The sequence below is a fragment of the Salmo salar genome, chromosome ssa24, assembly GCF_905237065.1.
Source record: "Salmo salar chromosome ssa24, Ssal_v3.1, whole genome shotgun sequence".
Lineage (NCBI taxonomy): Eukaryota > Metazoa > Chordata > Actinopteri > Salmoniformes > Salmonidae > Salmo > Salmo salar.
The window spans coordinates 15,078,162-15,095,033 of NC_059465.1; the positions used below are offsets into that span (position 1 = coordinate 15,078,162).

General features: G+C 43.0%; 1 protein-coding gene across 1 annotated transcript in view; it reads right to left on the bottom strand.

Moving 5' to 3' along the window:
* The window catches only part of serinc5 (serine incorporator 5), a 57,156-nt gene extending 46,696 nt beyond the window's left edge, over nt 1–10,460 (bottom strand). The window contains exon 1 of the mRNA XM_014170760.2: nt 10,233–10,460. Coding sequence (XP_014026235.1) covers nt 10,233–10,259 — 27 coding nt within the window. The 5' untranslated portion in view covers nt 10,260–10,460. The remainder of the gene's footprint in view (nt 1–10,232) is intronic.
* Nucleotides 10,461–16,872: the final 6,412 nt, after the last annotated feature.

Here is a 16,872-nt window from a genome sequence, read left to right on the forward strand (position 1 = left end):
TCTGTTCTAGGTGCTCTATTTCTATGCTTCCTGTTCTTAAGTTTCGTTTTTGTGTCTTTTACTTTCGGTTTTGTACACCAGCTTCAAACAGCTGAAAATACTATATTTTTGGTTATGTAAAAGATATTTCACAGCGGTTTAGATGGTACAATGATTCTCTACACAATGACTGCTTGTTTTGTCACATAAAATACAATTTGGTGAACTATTCAAATTTTAGCAATCAGGAAATGGCGACGCAATTTCTGCATATTGCACCTTTAATTATAACTATAAGAAATCTAAGATGTGTCATAAAGGATTTTCAGCTCAGGACTCCAGCTATGCCTTTGGTTTGCTAACTTGCCAGCTGAGTGGCTAGATGTAAAGATCAAGTATGAAAATGTAGATACCGCCCAACCCTAATCAAAACGCAATCATTTTGATGTAAAGACCCCTGCCAACTAATATCAACATTTAAATTGAGTTTTGCAGAAATGATTTGCCTTCTCTAAGTTTAAGAAATATCACCTAGTGTTTTGTCATTCTGTTACCAAAAACCCACATACCTTTAAGATATTTTCTGTCCCTCGTGAGGATAATGTAAGTTCACAGAAATAAGTTGAAATTTGGTCAGTCCAAATCTGAACAAATCACAGGCGTCTGTTTCACAAGTTTGGATAGCAAAGTACAGTACAGAACAGTACAGTAAAGAAAAGTAGAGTAGAGTTTAGTACAGTAGAGAATAGTAGAGTACAGTATAATTTACTGTATTGTACTGTATTGAACACAATTATACACTACATTACTGAATTCTACTGTAGTGTACTGTGCTGTACTGTAATGAACTCTACTCTGCTGTGATGTCCAAACTTGTGAAACATAGACGCTTATGATTGGCCGAGTTGGTCCAATCCGGAACATTTGGTCTTGTCTGGGGGGCGGAGCTCATTAGAATAATAGCCAGTGTGCAGAATAATACCCAAACAAGCCAAAGTGGAAATTAAATGTTTCTACCTTTGTGTACCTATTCAGGATACATCACCATGTAGAGAATGACATTCATAATTATGCATTTCTGTATAGTACATACACTACGTGACCAAAAGTATGTGGACACCTGCTCGTCGAACATCTCATTCCAAAATCATGGGCATTAAATATGGAGTTGGTCCCCCCCTTTGCTGCTATAACAGCCTCCACTCTTCTGGGAAGGCTTTTCACTAGATGGTGGAACATTGCTACGGGGACTTGCTTCCATTCAGCCACAAGGGCATTAGTGAGGTTGGGCACTGATGTTGGGTGATTAGGCCTGGCTTGCAGTCGGTGTCCTAATTCATCCCAAAGGTGTTTGATGGGGTTGACGTCAGGGTTCTATGCAGGCCAATCAAGTTCTTCCACACCGATCTCGACAAACCATTTTTGTATGGACAGTGCTTTGTGCACGGGAACATTGTCATGCTGAAACAGGAAAGTGCCTTCCCCAAACTGTTGCCACAAAGTTGGAAGCACAGAATCGTCTAGAATGTCATTGTATGCTGTAGCGTTAAGATTTTCCTTCACTGGAACTAAGGGGCCTAGCCCGAACCATGAAAAACAGCCCCAGACCTTTATTCCTCCTCAACCCAACTTTATAGTTGGCACTATGCATTCTGGCAGGTAGCGTTCTCCTGGCATCCGCCAAACCCAGATTCGTCTGTCAGACTGACAGATGGTGAAGTGTGATTCATCACTCCAGACAACAAGTGTTTCATCTGCTCCAGAATCCAATGGCGGCGAGCGTTACACCATTCCAGCCGACGCTTGGCATTGCGCATGGTGATCTTAGGCTTGTGTCGGCTGCTCAGCCATGGAAACCTATTTCACGAAGCTCCTGACTAACAGGTCTTGTGTTGACGTTGCTTCCAGAGGCAGTTTGAAACTCGGTAGTGAGTGTTGCAACCGAGGACAGACGATTTGTACGCGCTACCCGCTTCAGCAATCAGTGGTCCCGTTCTGTGAGCTTGTGTGGCCTACCACTTCGCAGCTGAGCTGTTGTTGCTCCTTGATGTTTCCACTTACAACTGCACTTACAGTTGACCAGGGCAGAAACTTGATGAGCTGACTTGTTGGAAAGGTGGCATCCTATGACGGTGACACGTTGAAAGTCACTAAGCTCTTCAGTGAGGTCGTTCTACTGCCAATGTTTGACTGTGGAGATTGCATGGCGGTGTGCTCGATTTTATACACCTGTCAGCAACGGGTGTGGCTGAAATAGCCAAATCCACTAATTTGAAGGGGTGTCCACATACCTTTGTATATATATAACAAGTGACATCAATAAGGGATCATAGATTTCACCAGGATTCAACTGGTCAGCCAGTGTCTTGGAAAGAGCAGGTGTTCTTAATGTTTTGTATACTCAGTGTACACACTGCATTTAGACTTCATTACCAAATTGAGGGATTGAAAAGGAATGAATCAGAAGGTTGACACAACAACAACAGACAGATGAGTGTGTGAAACCCACAGCTGGTCGCAGGTCGAGGGATATCTCTAACACTATGAGATACCACTACAGGACTGAGATAACAACAAAAGATGGTGGAGAGCACACACACACACACACACACACACACACACTCTGCAGAACTAGGTCATACCCAGACGATGAAACAATAAGCAGAACACAACACCGGCAAATCAGGATAGGACTGTATCTGAACACAGAACTGTATCTGAACACAGAACTGTATCTGAACACAGGACTGTATCTGAACACAGAACTGTATCTGAACACAGGACTGTATCTGAACACAGGACTGTATCTGAACACAGAACTGTATCTGAACACAGAACTGTATCTGAACACAGGACTGTATCTGAACACAGAACTGTATCTGAACACAGGACTGTATCTGAACACAGAACTGTATCTGAACACAGGACTGTATCTGAACACAGGACTGTATCTGAACACAGAACTGTATCTGAACACAGAACTGTATCTGAACACAGAACTGTATCTGAACACAGAACTGTGTCTGAACACAACAGTTACATGTAAAGTCATGCTATGGTTACATCAAGCCAGCCAGCACCCCCGATTGGCAAAATCATTTAGAGCAACCCCACCCTCAAACTACTTCCCATGGCTATGACCCTCTCCCTCCCTCGCTTTGTGCCTGCAGAGAGAACGAGAGAGGATGTGGCCACATACAGAAACCCAGGAAGACAAAGACAGAAGGCTGAGGCACACACACACAAACACACGCCTGCCTACACACACACACACACACACACACACACACACACACGGGCCGATTAGGAGCCAGGGCTAGTATAGAGTACTATAGAGTAGAGCTGACCTGTGCCACTTTCTTCCATGACTGACAGCAGCTCTATTTTCTCTATAGCTAGGCAGCTGCATGCACAGTGCAGAAATGTATCACTGAAACTGTTTCCTATACACTGACACGGACACACAAACACACACACAGGTTTACCAACTCCTTAACGGGGTAAATACAGCCCCTGGTTACGCTAAACAAAGACAGGCGTATAAAGGAAGAGAGAAAGAGAGAGAAAGAGAGAGCGAAAGGGACAAAGGGAATGTTGAGCAACCCAAGAGGCATCCATGACAGAAACAAACTGAAGAAAAGAGACACGGACAGACAGACAGTACACAGAGGAAGAATGTGGCCCAGTCATAAGACACTGCTACACAGACATATTTACCTTTACCTCCCATACAACCGCACAGATAAAACATCTTGCTAATAACTGTGTTATAGACAATGGAAGACCTCTAGTTACATGTCAAACTTCAATGTGCAGCAGCTTTTTTCATCTGAGACGGATAACAATTATCAAACACATGTATGCCTATGCATTACACAACCATGCAGTCCCTTGTCAAGTGCTGGCTGAGTCAGCGGGCTGTAGGGATGTAATGATGCACAGATATGCATCGTCCCCGATTCAAATGTTTAAAGGGAAGGTTGCACGATATATTTCCACAAATCGAACAACTTAGATGGGTGATATTCCATCTAAACCGTATTTATGCAAAAGTTGATAATAAAAAAAGGATTCACTTAATTTATCAAAAACGAATATAGCAACAATACATTTGGGCTTTGACGTGAAGAGAAGAACTGGTGGTGGTGGCAGTGCAGTTTACCAGCATGCATGTTTGGATCTAAATACGAGTAGCTGAATGGGAAGAAAGTCCTACCGCTTCAGGCAGACTGGGTCAGGGAGCTTCAGTCATATGCAGGCCTCACTTTTACAATTACCACGGCTACCAACAGTGGAAGAGTGGATTCAACATGAAGCTGAGGACATTTTGTTTTAAATCTTTGACCTCTTCCTGACCTTGCACATCTGCGCGGCATCTTCAGCATTCAAATACTAAAATGGTTAGTGTGATATTAGGCTTTATTCGTTGAGTGACAACCTATGTAACTTGCTAGGTTATTGATATCTATGCCATGCTGAACATTTTGTTTAACGGGAATAATAGTAAGTTACCTGAGACTTCTCTCATCTGGCTATACCTGCTGAATGGGGCTTACAATAGATTTTATTTAGACTGTTCAAGTTCATCATCAGCAAAAGTTTTGGTCGTTTTGCTTTAAGCAATTAGTGTACTGTATATGGTCACTTTTAGCAAGGCTTACTGGATGGCAGAAGCGAAAGGAGAAGACCATTCGATTTTGAGATGGGGGTGAAGTCCAAAGTTGTTCTATATATTCCTTGGCGATAAATATTGATACATTACTAACTCAAAAACGTAATCTGAAAAAATGACAAGTTAATTAGTGGGTGATTCTGATTTCAGAACCAAAGTGGGGTGACAAAAAACATTTGCTACATTGCCCCCCCCCACACACACATCTGATAGTGGGGTGGTAGATGCCTAGTCTCCCTTATGGCTCAGCTCAGGTGCCTACATCTCTCTCTCATCCATTACCATCAAGCAGACGGGCATTTCACTGGGTTTCATCATACTACCCTCTCTACATGCGGACCCTCAGCACATCCGGGTACATGCTAAATGAACATCCAAACATAAACACACACTAAACTAGAGCAGAGCAACTAGCTCCAGACATAGTCCTACGCCTAACCACAACTCTATGCTCTCATCGTAGCCTAAGCCAGACTCTAGTCTTCCAATGGCTACACCTGGTACAGGCCAAGCCAATCAAAGACCACAGTATCCTGGGTTTTGATCGAGGGCTCAGCTCAGGTCTCCCCTCCTCCTACGGAAGCCTGTATTCGTCTGTGCTCACAGCCAGAGGGGTTTTGAAAGGACACTTCATCATAATAAAAGGTCAAATCAAAATAAATCAAAAGAATCACTACATGTGTTGTTTCCTAAACATGAAGACAGTCTATGAGACTGACTATGCATATCCACACTATGGCTTTGTTTACTTAGCCACGTTGGTTCAGTAGGAAACCTTCTGTCACTGTTCCAGGGTCAGATCTCCTTGCCCAAGGCCTGACCTCTACTATTAAGGGCTAAACTGCCCAGCAGGCCTGGGATCTGTGTCTGAATGCAGAGTGGGGCCATGTGGCACTGTGGCAGGCCTGGAGTGACAGACATCTACTGGATGTTTATGTTAGTCAGCTGCAGGTGTGTGTGTCTGCCAGACTAGTACTGCAGGGCAGGTGTGTGTGTCTGCCAGACTAGTACTGCAGGGCAGGTGTGTGTGTCTGCCAGACTAGTACTGCAGGGCAGGTGTGTGTGTCTGCCAGACTAGTACTGCAGGGCAGGTGTGTGTGTCTGCCAGACTAGTACTGCAGGGCAGGTGTGTGTGTCTGCCAGACTAGTACTGCAGGGCAGGTGTGTGTGTCTGTGTGTGACTACAGTGTGTCCCTACCTCTCACTGCTGTTTGTCACTGTAACGTTATGTTTCCAACGTAGGTCAGAGTTACTGCTGCACCTATCAGAGATCCCTCCCTGGTCCTGACTCTCCTGTCCCAGACTACTTCTCTCCGCGCCCATCTACACCACCGATTCTGTCCCTATTCTGTCAAGCTCTGGCCCGTTTCTCTCCGATACTAATCTAATCCAAACAGCCAGCCCCCCCACATTCAATCAAGGAGGAAATGAACAGACCACCCGCAGACCACACAGACACAAGTAAGACAGACACACAAACGCATACACACACAGTCAAAATAAACACAAATACACACACACGTTGACAGGGACAAAGCTAATAGGGGTCTGTGACTGGATTAGCATATGGTCTGTGCAGCAGGACAATTTTGACTAAAGTGTTTGTGCTTAATTTCCTGCAAATCTCAGCCACACACACACACGCCACGCACACACACACCACCCCTCATTTCCTTTCATTGTTTTCTTCATTGAAGGGGCTGAAGGGACGGCCCTGACTGCACTGGATAAGGGATGTGTCCCTGTAATTAAATTCATCTGGAGGAGAAACTATTCCGTGTGGTTAGACGAGCAGGCAGTTAGGACCAGCCCTGGCCCCTGATCCACTCCTCCTTAACGGAACAATGCCAAGAACTAGGTCTGTTCCATGGGACGTAGACGTTTTCTGTATCCCTGCTTGGATGATATATTTTCCTCAAATATCTCAACATGAAGTAATGTTTAACTATGTGTTAGTGGACTTTTAGCTGGTTGGTTTGACACTAGAAACCTATGAGTAAACTACCCCGTAGTCTTTTCAGCCATAGAAGCTCTGCTCGTCACCTAATGGCTTGGCCATATCATCCCCAAGTAGCCGTCTCTAGACTTGACAGTTCGTGCAGCTTTTGTATTCTGATCATGGAGTTCTGATCATGGAGATCTGATCATGGAGTTCTGATCATAGAGTTCTGATCATGGAGATCTGATCATGGTTCTGATGATGGAGTTCTGATCATGGAGTTCTGATCATGGAGATCTGATCATGGAGATCTGATCATGGAGTTCTGATCATGGAGATCTGATCATGGAGTTCTGATCATGGAGTTCTGATCATGGAGTTCTGATCATGGAGATCTGATCATGGAGATCTGATCATGGAGTTCTGATCATGGAGATCTGATCATGGAGTTCTGATCATGGAGTTCTGATCATGGAGATCTGATCATGGAGTTCTGATCATGGTTCTGATCATGGAGTTCTGATCATGGAGATCTGATCATGGAGTTCTGATCATGGTTCTGATCATGGTTCTGATCATGGAGATCTGATCATGGAGTTCTGATCATAGAGTTCTGATCATAGAGTTCTGATCATGGAGATCTGATCATGGAGATCTGATCATAGAGTTCTGATCATGGAGTTCTGATCATGGAGTTCTGATCATGGAGTTCTGATCATGGAGTTCTGATCATGGAGTTCTGATCATGGAGATCTGATCATGGAGATCTGATCATGGAGATCTGATCATGGAGTTCTGATCATGGAGTTCTGATCATGGAGATCTGATCATGGAGATCTGATCATGGAGATCTGATCATGGAGTTCTGATCATGGAGTTCTGATCATGGAGTTCTGATCATGGAGATCTGATCATGGAGATCTGATCATGGAGATCTGATCATGGAGATCTGATCATGGAGATCTGATCATGGAGTTCTGATCATAGAGTTCTGAACACGTCATGCGTCTACACCTAGGGTAATTAAATCAAATCAAACTTTATTTGCCACATGCGCCGAATACAACAAGTGTAGACTTTACCGTGAAATACTTAGTTACAAGCCCTTAACCAACAGTTCAGTTCAAGGGTATCGTGTCTAGACTTGACAGTTCATGCAGCTTTTGTATTCTGATCATGGAGTGTCCGGATTCCCTTTTCCCGCGCTATATTTAAATGCCAGTATGCGAGTATAAATCTGATAATAACACAACAACAACTTGATGGCAGTAGCCAACTGCTGTAGCTAACTAGCCAGCTAGCCTCTGTAACTAGCCAACTAAAGGGATTGCAAAAAGGTTAGCATAACTCTAGCCAAACAAAAAAATGTTTTTTCCTAATATGCTAGCTGGCTAGCATTTCTGAAGCCAGCAAACACGTTCTTCACAGGCTAGGAACGCATTTCCTCCAATGTTTAATGAAAAAAGGTTGCCTCTCGCTCCCAAAACACATATTTTATGTAGACTTGTTGCACACAATGCAGCCCTGACCACCTCTTGAAGGGGTCAGCCAGATCTGAACACAATTCAAGTTTCTATTTCAATTTAAGGGGCTTTATTGGCATGGGAAAGATATGTTTACATTGCCAAAGAAAGTGAAATAGATCATAAACAAAAGTGAAATAAGCAATAAAAAATAAACAGTAAACATTACACTTACAAAAGTTCCAAAGGAATAAAGCCATTTAAAATGTCATATTATGTCTATATACAGTGTTGTAATGATGTGCAAATAGTTAAAGTACAAAAGGGGAAAAAATAAACATAAATATATTGTTGTATTTACAATGGTGTTTGTTCGTCACTGGTTGACCTTCTCTTGTGGCAACAGGTCAGAAATATTGCTGCTGTGATTGTACACTGTGGTATTTCACCAAATAGATATGGGTGTATATCAAAATTGGATTTGTTTCAAATTCTTTGTGGGTCTGTGCAATCTGAGGGAACTATGTGTCTCTAATATGGTCATACATTTGGCAGGAGGTTAGGAAGTGCAGACATAGCCTGTCTTCTTTTGCATGCCAGGTCTGCCTTTGGCGGCCTTTCTCAATAGCAAGGCTATGCTCACTGAGTCTGCACATAGTCAAAGATTTCCTTAATTGTGGGTCAGTCACAGTGGTCAGGTATTCTGCCACTGTGTACTCTCTGTTTAGGGCCAAATAGCGTTCTAGTTTGCTCTGTTTTTTTGTAAATTATTTCCAATATGTCAAGTAATTCTCTTTTTGCTGTCTCATGATTTGGTTGGGTCTAAGTGTTGCTGTCCTGGGGCTGGGTCTGTTTGTGTTTGTGAACAGAGCCCCAGGACCAGCTTGCTTATGGGGCTCTTCTCCAGGTTAATTTCTCTGGAGGTGATGGCTTTGTTATGGAAGGTTTGGGAATTGCTTCCTTTTAGCTGGTTGTAGAATTTAATGGCTCTTTTCTGAATTTTCATAATTAGCGGGTATCGGCCTAATTCTGCTCTGCATGCATTATGTGGTGTTTTACATTGTACACAGAGGATATTTTTGCAGAATTCTGCATCCAGTCCCATTTTGTGAATTCTTGGTTTGTGAGCGGACCCCAGACCTAACAACCATAAAGGGCAATGGGTTCTATAACTGATTCAAGTATTTTTAGATCCTAATTGGTATGTCGAATTTTATTCTGATAGCAGAAGTTGCATGTATGTGTCAAGTGTAGACACGATTCTTGGGCCATCTCTACCTTAAATCCCAACCCTAACCTTAACCCCTAAGGTGGTTAAGGTAAGGGTTACATTTAGGGTTAAGGTTAGGTACGGGTTATGGTTAAGGTTAGGATTTGGGGTAGGGACGTCCCAAGGGTCATGTCTACACTTGACACTTACACGCGACATCTGCTATCAGAATACGAAGATCGCATTGTATATTGGATTAAACTCAGTCAAGCGGACACATCATTAAACTGGGAAAGAAGAGACAAGATCTGCCAAAACCATCAGAACCACACAGCATTACGTCACTGGAAAACTGTGAGATCAATTCAAACGAATTGGACCAAGCCGAACACAAAGGCTAGACTATGTTTGTAGAGGTAGCCTGAGCGGCAAATTTAGGCACTGAACTCAAAATTGTGTCACAGCATGATTACCAGTGCAACGATATAGTACATTGTTTACAGTCGAACTGACATTGCTAACACCAGCAACATTTTTGCCAGTTTACACAAATGTTACAAACTCGCTTCTGATACAAATCACAACAGCTTTGTCGATGCACTGTGTGCTAACGTTACTTTGTATACATTTTTGGAAGCTGTGTGGCTAGATTATCTTCCATGGTCATCAGCAAGGAATATCTAGCTAAATTAGCTTTAGCCAACCGTTGGAAGACACATATACATACACATTTAATAAAATACATAAATTAATTTCAACCTTCAATACACATTGAAATTAAGAATAAAACAAAAACCACAACATGTCGACATTGTCCATCAAATGTAAACTACACATTATGCCGGAGTTTAAATTATTAGCAAAACAGGGATAGCTAGCTATAACATTAGCTGGTGCCGGAGATTTTTTACATAAACGTGCCAACTAATATTCCGACATCAGTGAACACACTTGCTTATTATTACTCACCTGCCCTATACAGCGCGGGGTACACATCTTGTTACCGTGGTCAAAAATACCCTTTCTGAACGTAGCCCACGTTTCCAGTTCCGGACGTTCTCTAGTAGAAATCTACTTAAAAAGACAGTGGGGACAGTACGTGTGTCCCAGTCTTCCCCGTCTCTCTCTTTCTCTCCCCCTCTCTCCTCCCACTGTTTTTACCGTGATGGCGTTACTTGCTACAGGCAGCTGCTGAACCACTCATTGCACAGACAAAAGCCACTATTTAACCTTTGAGTCACTAGAGCGTGACTCAAAGCAAGTAAGATGTAGAGATACTGTGTAATAAATCACTATGAAGCGTTATAAACAGTTAATACGACAATGACACATTTCATTTATAATATGAATTGTCTTTTCTTATTTGATTTATTTCTCACTTCCGTTTTAGTCACATTGTTCTAGGTTCATATAGATTCCGTTCATGATAGTTGGTCAATAAACTGATATATTAAGGATGAGAAATGTCCTACAGTCACAGTGAAATCCTTTTGTAAAAACAGTGTGTGTGTGTGTGTGTGTGTTATTAATGTGTCTGTCACGTTGTGTGTTTTTGTTACAGAAGTGTTACTGATCCTGGCGTTGGCTTTTCATAATGTTCCATAGTGAGACTATCACTTTAGTCACCATAGTGACAGACAACGAAATCTCAGTTCTCAGCTTCAACAACTTGTCTATTAGGCGGAACCTGGGTGATGACACTGACTTCATCTTCTCAGACTTTTCTCTCTTTCATTTCCACAGAGAAACGCAAACAAGATACAGGGAGGAATGTTTAGAGAGGGGCTATTTTTTTCACTCAGTGTGGGTGTGTTTGTCTATGTGTTTGTGTGGACTAAAATGACCTTCACATGGATACAGAATGGCATATCTGAGCCCACTCACACAGGCAACCTTTTCCTACTCTGTCCTTGTGAGTAATATGGGGACAGGGAAACCTGAGCATTTATTTAATTTAAGATAATATGAATATTTATTTTCATATCATGTGATGCTGAGAACCAATACCATGTGATATTGAAGTCAAAGTCAGATAAGGGAGCAGGCATTTGATCTTGAGTCAAACATGTGCATTCTCTCATTCTGTCTCGCATTCTCTCACAGAATGAGCAATGTATGGCTTAACAATGGCGCTCATAACTATTCTTGGAGTGATTCTGCTATCACAGTATGAGCTGATAACTGGCCTCCTGTGTACAACTGCTGTGTGTGTCATCTGACGCCGCCTTCACACACACCATCCATTCACACACACACTGGACCCTGTCATTTCTCCAGGCTCGGCCGCCACACACGGCCATTGTGTCACGGCTCTGCTGTTCCAGTGCTGTATTGTATTGTGGGGCATCATCGCCCTCACCTCAACCCTAAGCCCCATGATCCAAATGGTTCTCTGTCTGTCTGGACCAAACCTGTCTGGACTGAGTCCTGCTCCAATAAGATGTCCTTCCTTCCTTTTCATTGAGATAACAATCACTGATCCAACAGCATTTGATGGGTGAAAGGCAATAAGGGCCTCACTACAGTACAGGGGTAGAGGATGGCAACTTTTCACATGCTCTGTTCTGACACAACTGGACAGGGGACAGCTAAAAGGTAGTCTCCTCTCTCAACCTCTATGGAGTGCTGACTGCCCTGAGTTTGGCGAGAGAGACTAAGTCTGTCATGAGATCTGCTCTCACTTGTCAGGTTGTGTCAGATCAGTCTGGACAGAGGGGACAGTAGTGATTGGGGAAAAAGTATATACAGTAGAGTATGACAATATTCTTTTTGATTATAAACTGGGTGGTTCGAGCCCTGATTGGCTGACAGCCGTGGTATATCAGACCGTATACCATTGGAATGACAAAAATGTATTATTACTGCTCTAATTACATTGATAACCAGTTTATAATAGCAATAAGGCACCTCTGGAGTTTGTAGTATACAGTGCCTTGCAAAAGTATTCACCCCCCTTGGCATTTTTTTCTATTTTGTTGCATTACAACCTTAAATTGATTTTAATTTGGATTTCATGTAATGGACATACACAAAATAGTCCAAATTGGGGAAGTGAAAAAAAAAAAAAAATTTGTTTCAAAAAATACAAAACTGAAAAGTGATGCGTGCGTATGTATTCACCCCCTTTTCTATGAAGTCCCTAAATAAGATCTGGTGCAACCAATTACCTTCACAAGTCACATAATTAGTTAAATAAAGTCCACCTGTGTGCAATCTAAGTGTCACATGATCTCAGTATATATAGACCTGTTCTGAAAGGCCCCAAAGTCTGCAACACCACTAAGCAAGGGGCACCAACAAGCAAGCGGCACTATGAAGACCAAGGAGCTCTCCAAACAGATCAGGGACAAAGTTGTGGAGAAGTACAGTTCAGGTTTGGGTTATAAAAAAATATCCAAAACTTTGATTCTCATGGTGCACCATTAAATCCATTATTAAAAAATAGAAAGAATATGGCACCACAACAAACCTGCCAAGAGGGGGCTGCCCACCAAAACTCACAGACCAGGCAAAGAGGGCATTCATCAGAGAGGCAACCAAGAGACCATAGATAACCCTGAAGGAGCTGCAAAGTTCCATAGCGGAGGTTGGAGTATCTGTCCATAGGACCACTTTAAGCCATACACTCCACAGAGCTGGGTTTTTACGGAAGAGTGGCCAGAAAAAAATAAGCAAACGTGTTTGGTGTTCGCCAAAAGGCATGTGGGTGACTCCCCAAACATATGGAAAAGGGTACTCTGGTCAGATGAGACTAAAATTGAGCTTTTTGGCCATAAAGGAAAACGCTATGTCTGGCACAAACATAACACCTCTCATCATCCCGGGAACACCATCCCCTTAGTGAAGCATTGTGGTGGCCGCATCATGCTGTGGGGATGTTGTTCATCGGCAGGGACTATGAAACTGGTCAGAATTGAAGGAATGATGGATGGTGCTAAATACAGGGAAATTCCAGAGATTTGAGACTGGGACGGATGTTCACCTACCAGCAGGACAATGACCCTAAGCATACTACTAAAGCAACACTCGAGCGGTTTAAGGGGAAACATTTAAATGTCTTTGAATGGCCAGAACTCAATCTAATTGAGAATCTGTGGTATGACTTAAAGATTGCTGTATACCAGCGGAACCCATCCAACTTGAAGGAGCTGGAGCAGTTTTGCCTTGAAGAATGGGCAAAAAGCCCAGTGGCTAGATGTGCCAAGCTTATAGAGACATACCCCAAGAGGCTTGCAGCTGTAATGCATTTTAATTAACAGGTGTGCCTTTGTTAAAAGTACATTTGTGGAATTTCTTTCCTTAATGCGTTTGAGTCAATCAATTGTGTTTTGACAAGGTAGGGGTGGCATACAGAAGATAGCCCTATTTGGTAAAAGACCAAGTCCATACTATGGCAAGAACAGCTCAAATAAGGAAAGAGAAATGACAGTCCATCATTACTTTAAGACAGGAAGGTCAGTCAATCCGGAAAATTTCAAGGACTTTCTTCAAGTGCAGTTGCGAAAACCATCAAGTGCTATGATGAAACTGGCTCTCATGAGATTCGCCACAGGAAAGGAAGACCCAGAGTTTACTCTGCTAAAGAGGATAAGTTCATTAGAGTTTCCAGCCTCAGAAATTGTAGCCCAAATAAATGCGTCAGAGTTCAAGTAACAGACACATCTCAACATCAACTGTTCAGAGAAGACTGCGTGAATCAGGCCTTCATGGTTTAATTGCTTCAAAGAAACCACTACTAAAGGACACCAATAATAAGAAGAGACTTGCTTGGGCCAAGAAACACAAGCAATGGACATTAGACTGGTGGAAATCTGTCCTTTGGTCTGATGAGTCGAAATTTGAGATTTTTGGTTCCAACCTTTGTGTCTTTGTGAGACGCAGAGTAGGTGAATGGATGATCTCCACATGTGTCGTTCCCACCGTGAAGCATGGAGGTGGTGTGATGGTGTTTTGCTGTTTTTTTAAATATATATTTTTTTACATTTAACCTTTATTTAACTAGGCAAGTCAGTTAAGAACAAAGTCTTATTTACAATGATGGCCTACCGGGGAACAGTGGGTTAACTGCCTTGTTCAGGGGCAGAACGACAGATTTATACCTTGTCAGCTTGGGGATTCGATCCAGCAACACTCTAACCACTAGGCTACCTGCCCTGCCGGTGACACTGTCAGTGATTTATTTCGAATTCAAGGCAAACTTAACCAGCATGGCTACCACAGCATTCTGCAGCGATACACCATCCCATCCGGTTTGTGCTTAGTGGGACTGTCATTTGTTTTTCAACTGGACAATGACCCAAAACACACTTCCAGGCTGTGTAAGGGCTATTTAACCAAGGAGAGTGGTGGAGTGCTGCATCAGATGACTTGGCCTCCACAATAATCCGATCTTAACCTAATTGAGATGGTTTGGGATGAGATGGACTGCAGAGTTAAGGAAAAGGTAACTCCTTCAAGACTGTTGGAAAATCATTCCAGGTGAAACTGGTTGAGAGAATGCCAAGAGTGTGCAAAGCTGTCATCAAGCTATTTCATAGTTTTGATGTCTTCACTGTATTCTACAATGTAGAAAACAGTACAAATAAAGAAAAACCATTGAATTAATAAGTGTGTCCAAACTTTTGACTGGTACTGTAAGTATTGTAGTAATATCATATTGTGAAGTCCATGGAATTTCCCAGCCCTAGGGGACAGGTAATTTTAGACTGTTGACATACAGCACTGCTGGTGGTACACTGGTGTCAGACTGGAGCTGAACTGTGCCACCGTCTGCCCTGGAGGCATTACGTCTCCTTGTCGCACACATTCTCCCTCCCACACACACAATGGGCAAGTTTGTTTTGCATGGCTCGGTGCCCCAGGGTGGGCAGGGCTTTGCTCATTTCATGCCATTCTATTGGTCCTAAAGTGAAATCTCTACCCACCCGGGGAACCGGGCCTGCAAAACAAACTTGCACACTGTCAAAATCGAATCAAACCCTGTCGACGGTATCCATTTGTCTGTCCACACACACACACATTTCTTTGCAAGATTCTCCTTCTGGTTGGGTTTTCATTGCAGACTAATCTATGTGTATTTTTAGTTTTACATTATATACACACACACACTACATGACCTGCTCATCAAACATCTCATTCCAAAATCATGTGCATTAATATGGAGTTGGTCCCCCCCCCCCATTTGCTGCTATAACAGCTTCCACTCTTCTGGAAAGGCTTTTCCACTAGATGTTGTAACATTGCTACCGGGACTTGCTTCCATTCAGCCACAGGAGCATTAGTGAGGTTGGGCACTGATGTTGGGCGTTTAGGCCTGGCTCGCAATCGGTGTTCCAATTCATCTCAAAGGTGTTTGATTGGGTTGAGGTCAGGGCTCTGTGCAGCCCAGTTAAGTTCTTCCACATCGATCCCAACAAACCACTTCTTTGCTTTGTGCACAGGGGCATTGTCATGCTGAAACTGGAAAGGGCCTTCCCCAAACTATTGCCACAAAGTTAGAAGCACAGAATTGTCTAGAATGTCATTGTAGGCTGTCGTGTTAAGATTTCCCTTCCCTGGAACTAAGGAGCCCGAACCATGAAAAACAGCCCCAGATCATTATTCTTCTTCCACCAAACTTTACAGTTGGCACTATGGTAGTGTTCTCCTGGCATCCGCAAAACCCAGATTAGTCTGTCGGACTGCCAGATGGTGAAGTGTGACTCACCACTCCAGAGAACGCGTTTCCACTGCTCCAGAGTCCAATGGCGGCGAGCTTTACACCGTTCCAGCCGACGCTTGGCATTGCGCATGGTGATCTTAGGCTTGTATGCGGCTGCCTGGCCATGGAAACCTATTTCACGAAGCTCCTGGCGATCAGGTCTTGTGCTGACATTGCTTCCAGAGGCAGTTTGAAACTCGGTAGAGTGCTGCAACCGAGGACAGACGATTTTTACGCGCTTCAGCAATCGGCGGTCCCGTTCTGTTAGCTTGTGTCGCCTACCACTTAACAGCTGAGCTGTTGTTACTCCTAGGCGTTTCCACTTCACAATAACAGCACTTACAGTTGACCAGGGCAGAAATGTGACGAACTGACTTGTTGGAAAGGTGGCATCCTATGACATTGCCAAGTTGAAAGTTACTGAGCTCTTCAGTAAGGCCATTCAATGTTTGTCTGTTTGCAAAATTTTATACACCTGTCACGGGTTTGGCTGAAATAGCCAAATCCACTAATTTGGAGGGCTGTCCACATACATAGTGTTATATACTTTAGTGTTTCTTTCCTTTCCTCACCTCTCGCACGTACACAGCAAGAAAAGGTTTATTCTTTATACATTTATCAGGTTTCAGAGTCACTGTTTATGTAGTGGGTGGATGGAAGTGTAATCATTCAGAGCAGTAAGGGAACTGCCCTCCATGAGGGGTGAATGCCAACCCAAACTAGAGAGAGTGGGAAAGGTGACATGAGAATTCCCAAACACAAGTTCCATATTTTATATTCATAAAATTCATGAATTTTTTTTGTAATCAAATGCGATACTTCATAATAGCTTTCTTTGTGATGCGAGTTGGGTAAGAGTTGAGGTGTGACGTTATTTCACAGGTGTCAACCAAATGAACAAGAGCATCA